Source organism: Phyllobates terribilis, unplaced genomic scaffold (genome assembly GCF_046119375.1).
Source record: "Phyllobates terribilis strain yellow unplaced genomic scaffold, ASM4611937v1 Scaffold_2__4_contigs__length_985480577, whole genome shotgun sequence".
In the NCBI taxonomy this organism is placed as follows: domain Eukaryota; kingdom Metazoa; phylum Chordata; class Amphibia; order Anura; family Dendrobatidae; genus Phyllobates; species Phyllobates terribilis.
Window position 1 is genome coordinate 940,226,578 of NW_027362762.1, and position 21,719 is coordinate 940,248,296.

The 21,719-nt window shown below is 47.9% G+C and overlaps 1 protein-coding gene across 1 annotated transcript in view; it reads right to left on the minus strand.

Annotated features, from left to right (window-relative positions):
• BRWD1 (bromodomain and WD repeat domain containing 1) overlaps positions 1–21,719 on the minus strand; it is a 133,469-nt gene that overhangs the window by 29,375 nt on the left and 82,375 nt on the right. Inside the window, exons 27-32 of the mRNA XM_073668425.1 lie at positions 13,229–13,311; positions 10,490–10,601; positions 10,349–10,410; positions 9,352–9,507; positions 9,014–9,134; positions 8,775–8,900 (exon numbers count right to left, since the gene is read on the minus strand). Of these exons, the coding sequence (XP_073524526.1) occupies positions 8,775–8,900; positions 9,014–9,134; positions 9,352–9,507; positions 10,349–10,410; positions 10,490–10,601; positions 13,229–13,311 (660 nt within the window). The remainder of the gene's footprint in view (positions 1–8,774; positions 8,901–9,013; positions 9,135–9,351; positions 9,508–10,348; positions 10,411–10,489; positions 10,602–13,228; positions 13,312–21,719) is intronic.

A 21,719-nucleotide genomic window follows, 5' to 3' on the forward strand; every position in this document is an offset into this window, starting at 1 on the left:
GACCAGCTTGCCTGCTCACCTGGGAGCACACATCTGCTACCTGCCTGCTAGCCTACCTGGAGGCTACGCCGTCACGTGCTGTGACCACCCGCCTGTCCAGAGACTTCTGCCCGCTCACCTGGGAGCGCTCATCTGCCGCCTGTCTGTTGGTCTTCCTGGAGGCTCCGCCGTCACATGCTGTGACCACCCGTTCATCCAGAGACTCTCGCCTGCTCACCTGGAAGCTCACGTCTATCATCAGCCGCCACAGGTCGTACCAACCCTTTACCCAAAGACTGCCCCGGTCACTTGCCGTGACCATCTGCCCGTTCATTCAGAGACTGCCCCGGTCACTTGCCGTGACCATCTGCCCGTTCATCCAGAGACTGCCCCGGTCACTTGCCGTGACCTCCAGCCCGTTCACTCAGAGACTGTCCCGGTCACCTGCTGTGACTTCCTGCCCGTCTTCCCTGGTCGCCACCCGCTCCCTTACAAGGACCGCCCCCTTGTATAGTAGCTCAGAGGTTCCGCCTCCCAGACCCGTTACAGTTTGCTCGGGCCATGGAACCCGGTGGCACCCAAGCTCCCTCGCTCTCGGACCTGTGTCATGAACTGTCCCGTCAAAGGTCCCAACAGGAGTCCATCCTGGGTCACCTGCGGAATGTCAATACTCGCCTGGACACTCTGACTGCTCCACCAGCAACCTCCGCCAGTGCCATGTCTCGCAATCCGGCAGCTCCGCTGCCCACTAATACCATGGTATCCTACCCCGGACCCCGGCTTTCTGCACCTCCTCGCTTCGGAGGCGACTCCGCCCAGGCTCGGGGCTTCATAAATCAGTGCACCCTGCACTTTGAACTATTGTCCCACCAGTTTAACTCCGACCGAGCCAAAATTGCATTCATCATGTCCCATCTCACCGGGGAGGCCCTGGCCTGGCTAAATCCTCTATGGGAGAGAGGAGACCCCCTGGTGTCCAACTTGCCTGCTTTCCTCACGGCTTTCCGGAAAGTCTTCGACGAACCCGGACGGAAGACCTCATCCGAATCATCACTGCTACGCCTCCGTCAGGGAAGTCTCACCGTGGGCCAATATGCCATACGGTTCCGTACCCTTGCCTCGGAGCTGGCCTGGGATAACGACGCTCTGGTATCCGTCTTCTGGGAGGGTCTGTCCGGCCGTATTAAAGATGAACTTGCCGGTCGGGACATCCCTACCACTCTCGATGACCTAATAACTCTTGCCACCCGGATTGACCTACGGTTCCAGGAGCGTGCCAAAGAGGTCACCCGTGAGAGGAGGTTACCAAGTCTAGCTCCTACTTTTCAGAAACCCGTCCCTCCCTCCGTCTCTACCCAGGTACACTCTCCTGAGCCTATGCAGGTCGACCAGACCAAGATGGTCAAAACCCGTCAGGATTTACGCCGTGCCGAGGGGAGTTGCTTCTACTGTGGCAGTAAGGAGCACCGGATCCGTACCTGCCCGGAGAGGTCGGGAAACGCCTGTGTCTAGGTTCGCTCAGAGAGGTCGACCTAGACAAGAATAAATCCTCTCCATCTCTGCTGTTGTCAGTCTCAATCGTCTGCGGGGAGAACCGTTATTTCGAACTAGCCCAACTTGACTCTGGAGCAGCCGGGAATCTTATTTCACAGTCCCTGGTAGAGAAATACCGCATCCCCACCAAACCTCTGGCTGTATCCTTGTCTGTTGCTGCAGTGGATGGGGGTCTCTTACCACGCCCCATCCAACTCATCACCGAATCCATTACACTGCAGGTGGGAATGCTGCATTCTGAGAGTATCTCCTTTCATGTTCTGCCTGGACTCTCCCACGCCCTCTTGCTAGGCCTACCTTGGCTCCAGAGACATGCACCCGTGCTTGACTGGCAGACCGGAGAAGTCCTTCGCTGTGGACAGGACTGCCATAAGACCTGTCTGGTTCCCGTCCATCCTTCTCCTACCCCAGCTAATCTACCTGGACTTCCGATTCCTTATTGGTCTTATGCGGATGTCTTTAATAAAAAGGAAGCAGAGACACTACCCCCTCATAGACCATACGACTGCCCTATCGACCTGTTACCCGGTACTACTCCTCCCCGTGGGCGTATTTATCCATTATCCGCTGCTGAGACCCGGTCGATGTCCGAATATATTGAGGAGAATCTGGCCAGGGGATTCATCCGGAAATCTACCTCCCCGGCGGGAGCAGGCTTCTTTTTCGTCAAAAAGAAGGACGGCTCTCTCCGTCCCTGTATAGACTATAGAGGCCTTAACCAGATCACGGTGAAGAATAAGTACCCCCTTCCGCTCATTCCGGAGTTATTTGATCGTCTGAGGGGGGCTAGAATCTTCACCAAACTGGACCTCCGTGGGGCGTACAACCTGGTTCGTATCCGTCAGGGGGATGAATGGAAGACGGCATTCAACACCCGGGACGGCCACTATGAATATCTGGTAATGCCCTTTGGTCTCTGTAACGCTCCTGCCGTCTTTCAAGAGTTGGTCAATGACATCTTCCGGGACCTTCTCTACTCCTGCGTAGTGGTGTACCTGGACGACATCTTGGTCTTCTCTCCGGATCTCCAGACTCACCGGAGGGACGTTCGTCAGGTCCTGCTCAGGCTCAGGCAGAATCACCTCTTCGCTAAATACGAGAAGTGCCTCTTTGAGCAGACCTCGCTTCCATTTTTGGGCTACATTATTTCTCAGACCGGCCTACGAATGGATCCAGAGAAACTGTCTGCCATCGAGAAATGGCCTCGACCGGAGGGGTTGAAGGCCATTCAGCGATTCCTGGGCTTCGCCAACTATTACCGCCTCTTCATCCCGCACTTCTCTTCCCGGACTGCCCCAATTTTCGCGCTCACCCGTAAGGGTACTAATCCCAAAGAGTGGCCGCCCGAAGCAGAGGAGGCCTTTCTTTCCCTAAAACAGGCCTTCTCTTCCGCCCCGATGCTGCATCGCCCGGACGGCAACAAGCAGTTCTTCCTGGAAGTTGACGCCTCCTCCTCTGGAGCCGGAGCGGTACTTACTCAAAAATCATCTTCCGGGAGAATGGTAACTTGTGTCTTCTTCTCCAAACTCTTCTCCTCTTCTGAGCGCAACTATTCCATAGGAGACCGAGAGTTATTGGCCATCAAGCTGGCGTTGGAGGAGTGGCGTTACCTACTCGAGGGGGCTCTTCACCCGGTAATAATTTACACTGACCACAAGAACTTGGCTTACCTCCAGCATGCCCAGAGACTTAACCCGCGCCAAGCCCGGTGGTCCTTGTTTTTTGTTCGCTTTGATTTTGTTCTTCATTTTCGCCCGGCTGACAAAAACGTCAAAGCAGACGCCTTGTCCCGATCCTTTCTGGTGTCCGATCTCGAGGAAGAACCTAAACATATCATCGATCCCGCCAGAGTAATGCAGGTGGCTCCCGTGAGTCTAAATCGTCTCCCTCCCGGTAAGACGTTTGTTTCAGTACCTGATCGGAAGAAGATCCTACACTGGGGCCATTCGTCTAAACTAGCTGGCCACGCCGGTCAGAAAAAGACCCTCCAGCTTATTGCCCGGCACTACTGGTGGCCTACCCTGCACAAGGACGTAATAGACTTTGTTTCTGCCTGTGTGTCCTGCGCCCGCAACAAAGTCCCGAGACACCTGCCAGCCGGTCGCCTCCTTCCGCTTCCTGTGCCTGCTGCCCCCTGGCAGCATATTGCTATGGACTTCATAACTGATCTCCCCGTCTCCGCCGGTTATACGGTCATTTGGGTGGTCGCTGATCGCTTTTCCAAGATGGCTCACTTTATTCCCCTGCCAGCCCTCCCGTCTGCACCCGAGCTGGCTAAAGACTTTATCCGCCACATCTTCCGTCTTCATGGCCTGCCCCTCCACATCGTGTCGGATCGTGGGGTACAGTTCACCTCACGTTTCTGGAGAGCCACTTGTAAACTGCTAGACGTCACCCTGGACTTCTCTTCCGCTTACCACCCACAGTCCAATGGTCAAGTGGAGCGGATCAATCAGAACCTGACCAGTTACCTCCGGCACTTCGTTAATGCCCATCATTCAGACTGGGTGGATCTCCTACCATGGGCCGAGTTCTCTTATAACAATCACGAGAGCGAATCCTCCTCCAAATCCCCGTTTTTTGTAGTCTTCGGTCAGCATCCTCGGATTCCTTTTCCTGTCTCCACCTCTGTGGACAACCCGGCTGCGGAATCTCTCGTTAGAAAATTTTCCTCCATTTGGGAGAGTACCCGATCCGCACTCCTTCAGTCGTCCGAACGGATGAAAAGACACGCTGACAAAAAACGCCTGGATCCTCCACAATTTCGTCCTGGAGATAAAGTCTGGCTCTCATCTAAATATGTCCGACTCAAGATACCTTCTTACAAGTTAGGGCCTCGGTTCATCGGTCCTCTGGAGGTCATCAGTCAGATCAACCCGGTGGCCTATAAATTGAAACTCCCGGCCAACTTACGGATCCCTAACTCCTTCCATGTATCTCTCCTCAAACCTGTGGTACTTAACTCTTTTTCCAAGTCTACAGGTACGCCTCCTGCTCCGGTTTCTGCTGAGGACGAGTTTGAGGTAGAGAACATTCTTGCCACCAAAAGGGTAAGTGGAAAGACCTTTTTTCTAGTAGATTGGAAGGGGTTTGGTCCTGAGGAGAGAACGTGGGAGCCCCGGGAGAACATCCATGCCCCTCTTATCCTAGCTAAATTTCTGTCTGGCCTAAAAAAGGGGGGGGCCTAAAGGGGGGGGGTACTGTAGCGCCGGCGTCCCTGCCCTCTGCTAGGCAGGGACGCTGTTCCCCTCACCTCTCTGCTCCGTGCCCGGCGTCCTCCTCCCGCTCTGCTGGCAGCGCGCGCTCCTTCCCGGCCACTGTGCTTAGGGCGCGCGCTCTCCCTCCCTCTTAAAGGGGCCGCGCGCGCCGTCCTAAGGAGTCCCCGGCCAATGGCCGGAGGACTTCACCATATATAAGGCACCTCCTCCAAAATGGAGGTGCCCGAGCAATGTTGTTGCACTGTTCACTACTCTGCTTCAGCCCTCAGGTCCCGTTGCCAGTTACCTCCCAGATACCTGCCAGAATCCTGCCAGCTTGCTTATCTGCTACCTGCCTGCTAGTCTGAGGTCCGACGGTCTGCCTTACTACTCCTGTCAGTCTGTCTAAGGACCAGCCTGTCCGCTCACCTGGGAGCGCACTTCAGCCACCTGCCTGCTTGCCTGAGGTCCGACGGTCTGCCTTCCAACTCCTGTCAGTCTGTCTATGGACCAGCTTGCCTGCTCACCTGGGAGCACACATCTGCTACCTGCCTGCTAGCCTACCTGGAGGCTCCGCCGTCACGTGCTGTGACCACCTGCCTGTCCAGTGACTCCTGCCCGCTCACCTGGGAGCGCTCATCTGCTGCCCGTCTGCTAGCCTACCTGGAGGCTCTGCCGTCACGTGCTGTGACCACCCGCCTGTCCAGAGACTTTTGCCCGCTCACCTGGGAGCGCTCATCTGCCGCCTGTCTGTTGGTCTTCCTGGAGGCTCCGCCGTCACATGCTGTGACCACCCGTTCATCCAGAGACTCTCGCCTGCTCACCTGGAAGCTCACGTCTATCATCAGCCGCCACAGGTCGTACCAACCCTTTACCCAAAGACTGCCCCGGTCACTTGCCGTGACCATCTGCCCGTTCATTCAGAGACTGCCCCGGTCACTTGCCGTGACCATCTGCCCGTTCATCCAGAGACTGCCCCGGTCACTTGCCGTGACCTCCAGCCCGTTCACTCAGAGACTGTCCCGGTCACCTGCTGTGACTTCCTGCCCGTCTTCCCTGGTCGCCACCCGCTCCCTTACAAGGACCGCCCCCTTGTATAGTAGCTCAGAGGTTCCGCCTCCCAGACCCGTTACACATACACTTTAATAAAGTTTCAATTTTTTTTTTTTCTTTTTACACACGCACACAGCACACCAAATGTCCCGCCTGACCCGCTCATCCCAGTCTAGGGCGTACTCAGCTGAGGAGGCTATGTCAGGTTGGTTGGTGTGTGTGTTGTAGTGTATGTGAGGTTGTGCGTGTGTATACACTACACTATACCACACCGCACACCAACCTGACATACACTACACAATTTGTGAAGCACCTGGGGGTGCTCACTATGCATCTAGATAAGTTCCATGGGGGGTCTAGTTTCCAAAATGGGGTCACTTGTGGGGGAGCTCCAATGTTTAGGCACACAGGGGCTCTCCAAACACGACATGGTTCCAATTTGTTTGCGGACACCATGTCGTGTTTGGAGAGCCCCTATGTGCCTAAACATTGGAGCTCCCCAACAAGTGACCCCATTTTGGAAACTAGACCCCCCCCCCCCAGGGAACTTATATAGATGGGTGGTGAGCATTTTGAACCCCCAGGTGCTTCAAAAATTAATCCGTAAAAATGAAAAAAGAAAATTTTTGTGGAAAAAAAAAATACTTTTTCATTTTTATGAATCAATTTGTGAAGCACCTGGGGGTTCCAAGTGCGCACTATGCATCTAGATAAGCTCCCTGGGGGGGGTCAAGTTTCCAAAATGGGGTCACTTGTGCGGGAGCGCCAATGTTTAGGCACACAGGGGCTCTCCAAACAAGACATGGTGTCCGCTAACAAATTGGAACCATGTTGCGTTTGGAGAGCCCCTGTGTACCTAAAGATTGGAGCACCCCCACAAGTAACCCCATTTTGGAAACTAGACCCCCCAGGGAACTTCTCTAGATGGGTGGTGAGAATTTTGAACCCCCAGGTGCTTCACAAATTGATTCGTAAAAATGAAAAAAATAAAAAATTCCACAAAAATTTTTGTTTTTCATTTTTACGGATTAATTTGTGAAGCACCTGGGGGTTTAAAGTGCTGACTATGCATCTAGATAAGTTCCCTGGGGGGTCTAGTTTCCAAAATGTGGTCACTTGTGGGGGAGCTCCAATCTTTAGACACACAGGGGCTCTCCAAACGCAACATGATGTCCGCTAACAATTTGAGCCGATTTTCCATTCAATTTGTTAGCGGACACCATGTCGCGTTTGGAGAGCCCCTGTGTGCCTTAACATTGGAGCTCCCCCACAAGTGACCCCATTTTGGAAACTAGACCCCCCAGGGAACTTATCTAGATGCATAGTCAGCACTTTAAACCCCCAGGTGCTTCACAAATTGATCTGTGAAAACGAAAAAGTACTTTTTTTTTTTTCATAAAAATTTTCTTTTAGCCTAAATTTTTTAATTTTCACACGGGTAACAGGATAAAATGCATCCTAAAATTTGTTGGCCAATTTCTCCTGAGTACACCGATACCTCATATGTGGTCATAAACCACTGTTTGGGCGCATGGCAGGGCTCAGAAGGGAAGGAGCGCAATTTGACTTTTGGAGCTAATTTTCCATTCAAAAAGTGAAATGGCGCTCCTTCCCTTCTGAGCCCTGCCGTGCGCCCAAACAGTGGTTTATGACCACATATGGGGTATCGGTGTACTCAGGAGAAATTGGCCAACAAATTTTAGACTAAAAGAAAATTTTTGTTAGAGAAATTAAAATGTTCATTTTTTTCTTCCATGTTCCTTTAGTTCCTGTGATGCACCTGAAGGGTTAATAATCTTCTTGAATGTAGTTTTGAGTAGCTTGAGGGGTGCAGTTTTTAGAATGGTGTCACTTTTGTGTGTTTTCTGTCATGTACATACTCAAAGGGACTTCAAATGTGATGTGGTCACTAAAAAAAATGGTTTTGCAAATTTTGCTGTAAAAAAGATAAATTGCTGATGACTTTGAACCCTTCAAACTTGCTACCAAAAATTTTTTTTTTTCAAAAATTGTGCTGATGTAAAGTATGATGTGGGAAATGTTATTTATTAACTATTTTGTGTCACATCACTCTCTGGTTTAGCAGAATAAAAATTTGAAAATTGCGAAATGTTCAAAATTTGCCATATTTTTGATTTTTTCACAAATAAACGCAAATATTATCGATCTAAATTTAATACTAACATGAAGCCCAATATGTCACGAAAAAACAATCTCAGAATTGCTAGGATCCGTTGAAGCGTTCCAGAGTTTTTACTTCGTAAAGGGACACTGGTCAGAATTGACAAAAATGCCAGGGTCTTTAGGGTCAAAATAGGCTGGGTCCTGAAGGGGTTAAAAGTTTTGTTCTACATTTTTGTATACCAATATATATCTACATATAAAGCTTGAAAGCAATTAATATTATCTGGGTATTTTTTATCTACTCTTTATATTAGGGAATCTACAAGAAGCCCCCACTCCAGGTAGATATAGTGTGTGCATCAAACTGGAGGGTCCAGGTAACGGCTCCTTCCACCAGACGCACTAAGCAGTAAGAACGTGTGACCTTTGAAGCAGGGCTGTGGAGTCAGAGTCGTGGAGTCAGAGTCATGGAGTCGGAGCCCATTTTGGTGGAGTCGGTATAAAATGGACCGCCTGACTCCTTAAATATATAATAAATTGGGTACAGTAGTTCAATGCAGTTTGTGGGGAATATTTTTTTCATCAGAATTTGGGAAAGTTATGAAATGTCCTATAAATGTCTGTCCTATTCCTGATCTAAGGGTCTAGACTTTTAGCTGAGATGAATCTGTGCTACAGCAAATTATCACTTAAACATGAGCCGTGTATGAGGGAGTCGGAGTCGTGGAAATTGAGGAGTTGGAGGCTTGGCTTACTGACTCCACAGTCCTGCTTAGCGGTGCAGCGAGCGCTCAGGTCTGCTCATTACTGCAGGGAAAATCTCACATCTAAAGTTACATAAAAACAGAGTCTGGGTGTAATTCTTACCTTATAAATTTTAGCAGCAAGTCTGTGATTTTCTTGGCGGACTTCGTGATGTTGCTGTCCGGTTCATTGAACGTCCTGGCATTATGTTCAATGCATCTGACTTCCCAGATCAGGGTAGAAACCCTCCTGTAAATAGAAAAAGCAAACATTTGAATATTCAGAAACTTTAGTGATGAGCCAAACGATTTCCAAATATATCCCTTAAGTCACGAAGGGAAAAAAAGGACTGCAAATCTTACCGGTAAAAGCGATTCACCAGCCTCATCCGTATGGTGCTGAGATCAGTAGGGTAAGCAATTATCATGCAATATGATGGGTAGACTGTTAAATCTACAGGTGCAGAAAACTGAGCCGCCATGTCTGTCACACAAAAAGTGGCACATGTCAAAAAGCAGGAAAAAAAAACCACTTCAATCTAACAGTTATTAGCCAGTGGATACTCCATACACGTCATCCATCAGGATGGTTACTAATCGTCCACTGCTGAAGGATGACAATACAACCGATATGTAAAACCCGGCCCCCCGACGCCACACTCTAAACCACCGACGCCACTCTCGCACATTCGGCATCTCACCTAGATTAAGGAGCTGATCGATGCCGCATATAATTCGCTCACATTCACTGTCTTGGTTCCCTTCCCCCCATTCTCCTTCCTGGGGGGAGTACAGCAAAGTATCTCGCTCCTCTTCGGTTATGGAGATGCTGGCTCCAGCTTCTTCAGGCGGAAATACTAAAAATAGACCGGGGTAATATGTGAAGAAATATCCCACAGGTTCTAAACTAATAGGCTGCTAAATATTAACCTCCTTCCTGACCAGGCCAATTGTTGTGGTTACATATTTGTTTCGTTTTTTTCACTTCAGTGGCTAAAAGTAAGTATTTGGAACTTTTTAAAAAAAAAATATTCTGGGATTATTTTTTTTTTTTTTTTTTTTTTTAAATAAAGCAGTTTGAGGGCTTGTTTTTTTTGTATGGTGAGCAGTGATATTTATACCATTTTGGAGAACACGTTTCTCTCGCTTCATTGGGGGACACAGGAAACCATGGGTGCATGCTGCTGCCACTAGGAGGCTGACAAGGCAAAAAAAAGTTAGCTCCTTCTCAGCAGTGTACACCCAACAACTAGCAAGAAGATAATCAATTTTAGTTTAGTGTCCGTAGGAGGCAGACACGGCTGCACTTCGCCCCGTTTCCACCAACACATTTTAATTGCTTTTTGGGAAAGTGTGTTGACTGAAAAAATCTGCCATATTGTTTTTCCTTTCTGTACAGAATTTAAGACATGGACTAGTTAATTTTATATTTTAAATGATTTGACTTTTGTATATGAGGCAATATCAAAGATTTTTTTCTTTTCGTGGGGCAGGGGGATGTGAGATTCCAGTCCTTCTACGAGACTTGATCATTTGAACTATATATTGTTACAAGCTGGGTTTCATAGGAGCAGAAAGGGGACTTCCCATAGGCCACAGTAAATTAGCTTAGGATGTTCGAGAAAAAACACAACTTAAAGCCTGACTGTAAAAAATGGAATCTGATATACCAATAATAAAAAAAAAAAAAGAACGTACCATCATCAGGAATGCCATCCATGTCCCAAGGACTCAGCTTCTCAGTCTCTCCATTATCCCACCTGTGAGGAGGAGAAGTGTAAGGTATATTTAGTGATTGGCACGTGCACTCATGAGAAGGCTCAGGGTCTCTGCTCTTACTTCACTATGTAGCACTGGAACAGACTGTCGGGATAATCTGCTTGATACGGCTCCTGGTCGACCACTGTCCCGAACCACCAGGCATCATCTATAATAGACCGGAAGCGATCACCTAAACCCGGATGGAAAGATGTTAAGACGTTTATCGGCTTTCCCTAAAAGCCCCAAAGTATGTTGTCACACTGCATGAGTGTAAAGGTCAAACGGATAGACAAAAATACTTTTCGGACGCCTCATTGGGGGACACAGAAAATCATGGGTGTACACTGTTGCCACTAACAAGATTAGTACCACATAGGAGGCAGACAGTCCAGACCTGTCTATTTTTATTAATCTTCTCTTTTCCCCTTTAGATTAGGCAAACCGATTGGAATGGCCTTTCTGTAAATGCATAGAGAACAGTCAATAACTGGTTAGATCATATCTTCTTCTGTCCGAATGACAGGACCCCTTACTGACACAGTACTAATGCTCACCAAAGAGTGCCACGTTACACAGAGCAAAGACAATCCAGGCTCAAGCCTTTTCAGGACAGGTGAGTATAGTGTCTGCCTTGCATCCTTCAGCATTACGCTTGCCCCTTTGGCTCTCATCCCATGCTGTTGAATTGTGCTGACGTTTTTTCGTTCGTTCCCGGCCCCCCTTTTTTCTCCCAGGCCCCAGGTTTTTTTGCACTGCTCAGTTCCCCATTTGGTAATTCCACAGCCCACAGAGGACAGGGTAGGCCACCTGTCCCTCTGGGGACCGACACTTTCGGTACCCCAGCAGAGCATCCTCCACCCCCCGGCATCAGCTCATGGCCTACTACCATGTACGCTTTCAGAGAGGACCGCACACTGCAGCCTGAGCCCTAATTCCCATCTGGCCAACCGCTGAGTCCTGCACTGCTCCCACTTGCCTGGCTCCTCTGCCTCCTCCCGCTTAGGAGTCTCCCCGTACCCTACAAAGAAAGCAAACCCCTTTCCTGCATACATAGTAACTGTCCCTATCAGTGTCCAAACCAACCAATGTATCCAAACATTGGACACAGTTGTGAAGCATTTATCTATGCAGACAGCCGAATAGTTCTCTGGCCACTACCCAGAGTAAGTCAGATCCACTAGCTACTCCACACCAATGTGGCAGATCATGGCAGCAGTCCAAGTGGCCTTGAGTAATTTAAAAGTCTTGGTCTCCATTTCTCTTTACGTCTCCTAAGCAGCACAAGGCATCTCGCTCGGCTTCTCCTGCGGCTCAACAACCATAGGAATCGGACCTGGACTGCGACAAGGCATTTAAGCTACAGACATGGTCGATTGCCTTGTCAGTGCGGTGAACCAGTCACAAAGTAATGAAAGCAAGATCTCTCGTCCTGCAGAGACCATGTCCTTCAGAATGGTCAGGTGACCAGGATGTTTTTCCCGCAGACAAGGTCGTATAAAAAATGTTTTTTTTTTTTTCTCCCAGTGGTTCTCGTCACATTCCGGTCCTCCACGCCACTTGGCGAACACCCAATCTTTCAATAATCCAAAACCATGACTCTCCTACTCTCAGATGCGGCTTCTTGCGAGAACATCACAGCTTGACGTTTGGAATCCTTGCCTAAGTTTGTATTTATTGGCAAAGTCGAAAAATCTGCATTTTTGCCCAGCTTTCATTGCTATTTGGGTTGGCAAGGTTGTTTCTGCCTGGCCAGGACATCCTTTCTGGGGCTCCTACAACTGTTTTTGGACCTCACCGTGCAGATTGCTCACCAGGGTAAGTATCTGTGCTTTGTCTCGCTTACAGCTGCCGAGTGTTCTATTCAGACCCAATCAACATTGTGGCGACTTGTCGAGTGTTTGACTCAAGTTGTGGTACTCTAGTCTGCATCCAAAAGATCTTTTATTAACCTTCCCTTTCAGGGCTCCCGGCTTTTTGGGCCCAAGGCAGACGGAGGTCATCTCAGACACCACAAGAGTATCCTGCTTCCACAAGCTGTCCAAATGTCCTACTGGCAGAAGGAGACCACATCAGTGTCCTTTTCACCAATTCTCTTCCATCTGCCAAGAGAGGCCTCCGCCCTCTTGACAGATGGAACTGTTCTGTAGAATGTCTCTTCAACTTCCATCTTGGCCAGTTGAACAATTCCTCCAGTTCCAGATGCAACACATTTTTCGTAGCATTACAAAGCATCCCCACCCAGTAAACCTTTACAGGCGGGCGGTTGTCTTCTCCTTTTCTGAAACATGTGGACTCCGCGGTTGACGACACTTTGATCAGAAAGGTCATCTCTTACGGATGTATGACTGAATTCTCCACTCTTCCTTGAGAGCTTTTTTTTCTGATATTTTCATCTATGGTCTCAGACCTTGGCTTCTGTATTTTTTCCCAGGCCATCTCTTCCAGGTCAGGAGTTATTGCTCTGATTACTGTGCAGGAGCGCTTTACAGGTTTTTTTTTTTTTTATTATTATTAGCAAAACTCTCCACAATGCCCAAGAAGGATGACTGGGTTCATCATGGATCTGAAATGGTTTAACAAATGGCTTGGACTTCGCCACTTCAGAATGGAGGTCAGATAGGAACAGCAGTCAGTGGATTGCACGTATCCAGGATTCTTGGGGTGAAGGGGGACCCGAAAGACATTTTCCCAGAAAGCGTAATGTCCCCCATTTTTCATTTTAATGGAAACATGACATTACAAGTGCAAACTCCCCTTATACTGAAAAAACTACATACAGAGGACCCGATTACATAGACCCGCATTATTAGAACATACCCGAATGCCAGTCTGTGTAACGCGCGTGATCATAAAACTGCCTCAAGACAAGGAAGTCTATCACATCCGGCATGTCATGATATCTAAAACACAAAACAAAAACATTTAGTTGTGCGGTTATCGTTTTTAGGGACCAGTACAACATTTTTACAAATACAACACTTGCAAAATTATATAAAGTATCTGAAATCCTCTTCCTGACCTTACAATCTCTCATTTAATTTAATCTACCATGTCTGAGAGATGATTATGTCCTTTGTTCCTCTGTCACAAGCAGCAATGATTCTGCAGGTCGCAGCCCCTAGCTGTCCAGTAAATACACCGGGAAGAGATGTGCAGCCAGCCGTGAAAAACAAACCATAAAATATCACTAACCCACAGCTACCACTGCAGGGAGGATTCAGGAATGAGGCGGATGGGAGCGACAGCTGGATCTATGCAGGAAAATGAAATGAAATCGCTAAAACAACACTTTTTTTTTTGTAAGTGATGCATTTAAGTGTTTTGTTGTTGACCGACATTGCAGCACGCAACGTTTGCACAAGGTAATATGTAAATGACACAGAACTCAATTAAAAATCAATAAATAATGCAGCACCAATCTCTTGGTCTGAGCGTTACATGATCAAGAAAAGGCTGCAGTTGGTTTAGCGCTGCATCATCTTCACAGTCTTGCCCCTCCGAGCTGTGCAAGAAACTTACGTCCGGTTCAGCGGTTGTAGTCAGAATGTGACTTTGTAGGGAAGACTTAGAAGGGGGACAAAGTGGTAAAACTCTAATTTGGTGGGTTTCTAGAGGTCAGATCTATATAGACAGCATATCCTACATACCCCTTTAAATTTTACATCATTAGCGAGTCTTTTCTCATCTCTTCTGGGCAGACATATCAGCAGGGCCAAAACACACCTGTGTGGATCTGTCCGTATTCTCAATGGCTACAGCAGCCATTTTTACTTGCTTTAACTGCTTCCCGACCGCCCACTGTACATAAACGTCGGCGCTTGCTGGGCTCTGTGCAGCGCCGACATTTATGCGTGGTCAGCGGTCCCGCAGTGCTCAGGACCCCCAGGGTCCTGCAAGCGCTACGGTTGCTGTGCAGAGCAGTATAAAGTGACGGGACATCATCAGGACCTGATTGGATCAGGTCCCAATGATGTTAACCCATTGCTATCTTCTAGATGCCGCTATCCATTGCGGCATTTATGAGACAGTGAGAGGAGAGGGGTCGTCCACTCACCTTTCCGACGGCCCCAGTGATAGCTGATAGGACCTGGCGTTGTCATGGCAGCCAGAGGTCACATGACCACCTACGGGTCTGCCATGCACAGTGTCCTGCTAGACTCAGCCAGCAGCTGAGTCTAGAAGGAGATCTGACAGTGTAAAACTGTCAGCTATCATGCAATGCAATACATGTCTCTTGCATAGCATGAGACCAGTGATCAGAAAAATAAAAACTGAAGTCCCATACAGGGACTAAGTAAAAATTAAAAAAAAAAGTCTAAAAATGTTTTAAAAAAAAAAATCCCAACAAAAAAATATATATTAAACCAATATATCCGTATATTTATGCAAAAACAAAAAAAGTACACATTTGGTATTGTCGCATCCGGAACAACCCGATCTATAAAACTGTCACACTAATTAACTCCTTCTGTGCACAACGTAAAAAAAAAAAAAAAAAAAAAAAAAACACCGGCGCAAAAAACAAGCTTTTTCATCATATCGCCAAACAAAAAGTGGAATAAAATGCGATCAAAAAGCCAAATGTAAATAAAAATGTTACCGCTGAAAACGTCATCTTGTCCCGCAAAAAAAAAGCCGCCATGCAGCTTTACAGGCCGAAAAATAAAAGCTATAGCTCTCAGACTAAAGCTTTGCAAAAACAATTCTTTGTGTAGTGTAGTATCGCTGTAAACGTACTGACAAGAATAAAGCTGCCTTATACTTTTACCACATGCGGAAAGGTATATATAAAAAAAAAAAAAAAAAAAAAATCAAAACAAATCCGGAATTGCTGGTTTTTGTTCATTTTACCTCAGAAATAATGGAATAGAAAGCGATCAAACAATGTCACGTACCCAAAAATGGTAGCAATAAAAACGTCAACTCGTCTCGCAAAAAAACAAGCCCTTACATGACTGTCGGCCGAAATATGAAAAAACTATAGCTCTCAAAATATGGCGAAGCAAAAACTAGATTTTGCAAAATCTAACAGCAGCCAAACATAAAAAAACAATATAAATCGGGTATCACTGTAATCTCACCGACCCGAAGAATAAAGTCGTCTAATCACTTATATTGCACGAGGAATGGCGTAAAAAAATAAAACCAATTCGTCACTTGCTGTTGATTGGTTCATTCTGCCTCCCAAAGATCGCAGTATGGTTCGGCTCACATTTATTCTGCGCTCTGTGCTGAGCACTTACACAGGGGTTTCCGTGTAAATCTCTGAAATACATGATTCAGAAGGAACCCCCGGTGTAAGATTCCCTATAATGAGGCAGATGGAGGCACTGTGGATGCTGTCTGGCCTATGATCACACTGTCAGTTTTTTTAAGGTGAGCATAAAAATGCGGTTGGCCACAGTTTTGTGCACTTCTGAAATAAAGGACACCGCTAAATAGAGGCCATATGGAGTCCAGAGTAACTCTGCTGCCTCATTATAGTGAATGGATGCCTCGGGGGTTTCATCTGAATTACATCATTTGGAGATTTAGATGAAAACCCCGATTGTTCGTACTCAGCCTAGAGAGCGGGTTAAACGTTATGTAAAATGTTCCCAATAAAAGCTTCAACTCAATCAAAAAAAATTAAGTCCCCACTCAGGTTTGTCATCTGTTAACGAAAATATAAGGGACTTCCAAGTTACTGGTAGCACAAAGGCTCTAGAAAAGCGAAATTGCCCTTGCCCCGCAAAAGAAATTAAGACAATTCTGTGCTTCCAAATCCAAATGCCTCCCTCCCTTCTGACCCCCACAATGTGCCTAAACTACATTTAGGGTCCACATGTTTGGCATGGCTGGAGCGATGAGAGCCCGCTTAATTTACAGGTGCATGTCTCCAGAAGCAAGAGCAGGGCATAACGCACTGGTCACTACACAACGCACTGGTCACTACACAAAGCACTGGTCACTACACAACGTACTGGTCACTACACAACGTACTGGTCACTACACAACGTACTGGTCACTACAACGGCAGTTTGAAATTTTCACTCAGCAACATCCACTGCTGCTTGTTTCTGGAAAACACCCATGAAGTTAAAATAGTCACTACACCTGTAGGTAAATTCCCAAAATGGGGTCACTGGAGGGGCTCTGTATATGGAGTCCGCAAACTATTCTACAATAATTTGTTCTCCAAGAGTCAAATAGCGCTCCGGGTCTCGCCGTATGGCTAAGCGGTACTGTACAGCCACAAATGGGGTGTTGCCACGTTTAGAAGAAATTGTGTGACACATTTCGGCACCATTTTTACTTATTGCCCTGTGTGAAAACGTAAAATCTGAGGCTAAATTTTTTGTGGTAAAAATATTTTTTCTTCACTGCCCAATGGTATAAATTTCTGTGAGTCACATGTAGTGTCAATATGATCACTGCACCCCTAGATGAATTCATTAAGAGGTGCAGGTTGTAAAATGGGGTCACTTATGGAGGGGTTTCTGCTGTTCTGGGACCTCAGGGGCTCTCCCACTGGGTCATGTCACATGCAAACCAAAACAGTAAAATCTGCACTGTAATATGGTGCTCCTTCCTTTATGAGCTTTGTACTGCGCCTGAAAAGTAGTTTTTGACCACTTATGGGGTATTGATGTACTTAAGAGAAGTTGTGTAACATTTTCTCTTATTACCCCTTTTGAAAACTGCAAACTTGGGGTCAAAGCAACATTTTAGTTGAAAAAAAAATAGTAATATTTCATTTACTCAGCCCAATGTTAGACAAGTTTGTGTATCGCCTGAGGGTTAAAAAAACACATATATTACTTACCGGTAATGTGTTTTTTCATGACCCATGACGGCACAAAGAGAGAGGGGATCCGCCCTTCAAGGACAGGAAACCTTCAAGATAAAAAGGGCGGCGCCTCTCCCCGCTTCAGTGGATTACAGAGCATGAGAGGACTCTCCGGTTAGAGCACATCATTTTAATAACTATAACGAATTTCACCCATGTGAACATTCAACACCCACCCACCGGAAGGTGTACACCACAGTGACAGGGAGGGAATATAAAGGTGCCGTCATGGGTTCCGAAAAAACACATTACCGGTAAGTAATATACGTGTTTTTCTGTCACCCATGACGGCACAACGAGAGAATTACAGAGAACCAAGTATGTGAGGGAGGACGACAGCCTGCAGAACCCTTCTCCCAAACGTGAGATCAGAGGAGGCAGAAAGGTCAAGTCTATAGTGGTTATAGAAAGTGGACGGAGATGACCATGTGGAAGCCTTACATTTTTGCTCAATGGGCACGTCCGCCCTTTCTGCCCAGGAAGCAGCCATGCCCCGAGTAGAGGGGGCTTTCAAATTGTCAGGGGGATCTCTGCCTGACCCCGTGTAGGCCTTCGCAATGGCTTCCCGGATCCACCTTGACAGAGTGCCTTTTGAGACCCTCAATCCCTTTCGGGAGCCCTGGAAGGAGATAAAGAGAGACCTATCCTTCCTCCATGAGCTTGTGGATGCTAAATAATGCATAAGGCATCTCCTGACATCCAAGGTATGAAACCTTTCCTCCTTGCTATTTTTGGGTTCAGGACAGAAGGATGGTAGAGCTATCTCCTGAGACATATGAAACCTAGAAACCACTTTAGGTAGGAAAGCAGGGTCTGGTCTCAAAACTACCCTATCGTCTAGCACTAGGGTAAAAGGTGGATCTGCCGACAAAGCCTGTAACTCACTAACCCTCCGTGCTGATGTTAAGGCCACCAGAAGTACTGTTTTTAGGGCGAGTAGTTTTATGGACCCTGAGCTAAGGGGTTCAAAGGGAGAACCTGTTAATGCGTTTAGCACAAAGTTTAAATCCCAAGGAGGGACCCTAACTGTAGGGACTGGATTGGCTCTACTACATGCCCTCACGAACCTGGAAATCCACTTGTTACCGGCCAGATTATAACTGTATAAGGCTCCCAAGGCAGAGATTTGGACCTTTAAGGTGCTCACTGCTAGACCCTTTTCTAGCCCCTTTTGAAGAAATTCTAAAATGGCTGTAATGGGAACCCCTCCCCCCCACCCCCAGGGAAACTCCCTGAGATGACGACAAAAACTTCTTCCAGACTCTACTGTAAATCTTGGTAGTGATTGGCTTCCTACTCTTCAGAAGAGTAGTGACTAAATTTGATGAGAAACCCCGACCTTCTAGCAACGACCTCTCAAGTTCCAGGCCGCTAATTGCAATCCTTTCACCTGAGGATGGAATATAGGCCCTTGAGCAAGAAGGTCGGGAATCTCTGGAAGAATCCAGGGGTTCGTGATGGACATGTTTCTTAGCCAGAAAAACCACGGCCTCTTGGGCCAGAAGGGGGCTATGAGGACCACTCGAGCCTGATCCTCCCGAATTTTCCTCAACACTGCTGGAATTAGGCACGTTGGGGGGAAAGGCATAGGCCAGACTGAAATCCCACCTGCACTGGAAGGCGTCTACTACTAGCGGGTTCTCAAAGGGATTCAGTGAGCAGAACTTCTTTGCCTTGCTGTTCTGACGGGTTGCAAACAGGTCGACCTCTGGAGACCCCCTCATGGCTACTAGCTGGCGGAAGATCGAGAGATTTAAAGCCCATTCTCCCTGTAATAATGGCCTGCGACTTAGAAAGTCTGCCTTCATGTTGTCCTCTCCTCTGATATGAAGGGCCCTTAACGAGAGAACTTTTCCCTCCACCAGCGAAAACATTCTCCCCGCAACCTGCATTAGTGACCTTGAACGGGTTCCCCCCTGGTGGTTCACATAAGCCACCGCAACCTGGTTGTCGGACAGAATCTCCACGTGATGACCTCCTAGTAGGGGCAAGAAGCTGATCAGTGCTTTCTCTACCGCCCCTAACTCCCACAAATTGGAGGACTCCAGACTCTTCTCCTGAGACCAAGTCCCCTGCATCGGGTGGTTGTCCAAGTGCACCCCCCACCCCCTGGGGCTGGCATCTGTAGTAATCACCCTGGTGAATTGGGGAACCCAAGAAACGCCTGTCTGGAACGTGCTCGTCTCCAACCACCAATACAGAGACTGAGTCACATTCTGGGGGAGAGTTAGCCTGCTTTCTAGATGTCCCCTCAGGATCACTTCGTTTCTTAGTACGTCCCATTGGAACTCTCTTGAATGATATTGGGCCCAGGGTACAGCGGGGATGCAGGAGGTGAGGGATCCCAACCGAGACATTGCCCCCCTGAGAGTCATGACTGGGTCCGCTATTGCTGCCGAAACTAGATTCTTTATTTTCTCCCTCTTTTGGTCGGGGAGGCGGCATTCTTGCCGAATTGAATCCAGCGCAAGGCCCAAAAAGATCTGAGTAGTGAGAGGGATCAATTTGGATTTTTCTAGGTTTAAACACCATCCTAAGTCTTCTAAGATGGTGCATACCTGATCGACCTGGCCCAGACAGTGATCGTATGTTTTGCCCACTATCAGGAAGTCGTCCAGATACGGAATGACCAGTCTGTCTTCCTCCCTGAGATGGGCTGTAACCTCCGCTATCAGTTTTGTGAATATGCGGGGCGCCACTGCCAGTCCGAAGGGAAGCGCTCTGTATTGGAAGTGCTTGACAATTCCCTGCATTTTTACGGCTACCCTGAGGAATTTCTGAAAATTGCGATGGATCGGCACGTGATAGTATGCGTCCTTTAGGTCCAATACTGCCATGTAGCAGCCGGGAAATAGAAGGGTTATAGCCGATTTTATTTTCTCTATCTTGAATGACGGAATGTTCAGGAACGCATTTAGCCTTCTCAGATTGAGGATGACTCTATGAATTGTCCGGCTTTTTTATAAGGAATAAGGGGGAATAAAACCCCCCTCTTTCTTCTTGTGGAGACACCTCTAGCAGGACATTCTTTTGTAGGAGAACTGATATTTCTTCCTCTAGTGCCCGTTGTTCTGGTAGAGAGGATCTTAGGGCAGTCAGAATAAACTTGTTTGGTGGATTCCTCCGAAACTCTAGCTTTAGCCCTGATTTCACTAAGTTGAGGATCCACCTGCTGGAAGAGATCTTTTCCCAGGCTGGAAGAGAGAGAGCCTCCCCCCACCTGGATTAGAGTGTCACTTCGGCGGCTTGCGACTATCCTGGGAGGGCCCGCCGAACAAGAATCCTTTCCCTTTCCTGGAACGATCCTCCCATCTAGATTGTTCCCTGGACACCCTCCTGCGGCCAAATTTCTTCCTTCCGAAAGGACTGCTTGAAGGATGGGATGGAAGGCTTAGGGAACCTTTTCTTACTGTCTCCCACTTTCTATAGGATTGAGTCCAGAGAGGTACCAAACAGAAAATCCCCCTCACATGGAAGAGAGCATAGTCTTCCTTTTGCCTGTATGTCCCCTGGGCAACACTGCAGCCAGACCGCTCTACGGCCGGCGTTAGACAGGGCCGCAGATCTTGCCGCTAGTCTGGCGGAATCTGCCGAGGCGTCTGATAAGAAGGCCGCCGCTCCCTTCAATACCGGCAGAGAGGCCAGAATGGAGTCCTGTGACTCATTGCTTTTAATCTGGTCCTCTAACCTGTCCAACCATACCATAAGGGACCTCGCTGTACAAGTTGCCGCTATGGCTGGCTTCAATGCCCCCGCTGCAGACTCCCAAGTACCCTTAAGGAAGGTATCTACCTTCCGGTCCAGCGGGTCTCTCAGCATCCCTGAGTCCTCAAAAGGGAGGGAAGATCTCCTAGAGGCTTTGGATACTGCCACATCCAGCTTCGGGCCTTACTCCAGGAAGCGGTATCCTCCTCACTAAACGGATATTTCCTTTTGAAGGAGGATGGAAGGGGGCCCTTTTTATCCGGCCTATCCCACTCCTTCCTGATAAGACCCTGCACCTTATCATTAACAGGAAAAACTCGTTGTTTCTTGCGATCCAAGGTGCCAAACATCATATCCTGCACTGACTTCTTTGTTTTCTGGTCAACCAACCCCATTGTGGACCTGACAGCTTTTACTAAGCCATCCACACTTTCCAGGGGAAAACAATGACCTGGCCCTGCTCCGCTATCCGAGCAGGAAGAGTCAGTGGAGTCATCCAACATTCCCTCATCGGACTCAGAGCCTGAAAGTGGGGGTGGAGTTTTTGCTCTATGGGCCTGGGATGGTTGGGAAAGGGATTTTAACGATCTCTCTACCTCAGACCTAACCTTTAAATTTGAAGAAAAAGTTGGGGCTTCCTCCGCAATTGTCTCTTCAATACAGGACTGGCATAATCTTTTGGGCCAATCATTCGTTAGGCCCCGTTCACACAGGGCACATACTCTATGCTTGGACTTCCCTTTACACTTCTTAGGGACATCCTGCCCATTACCG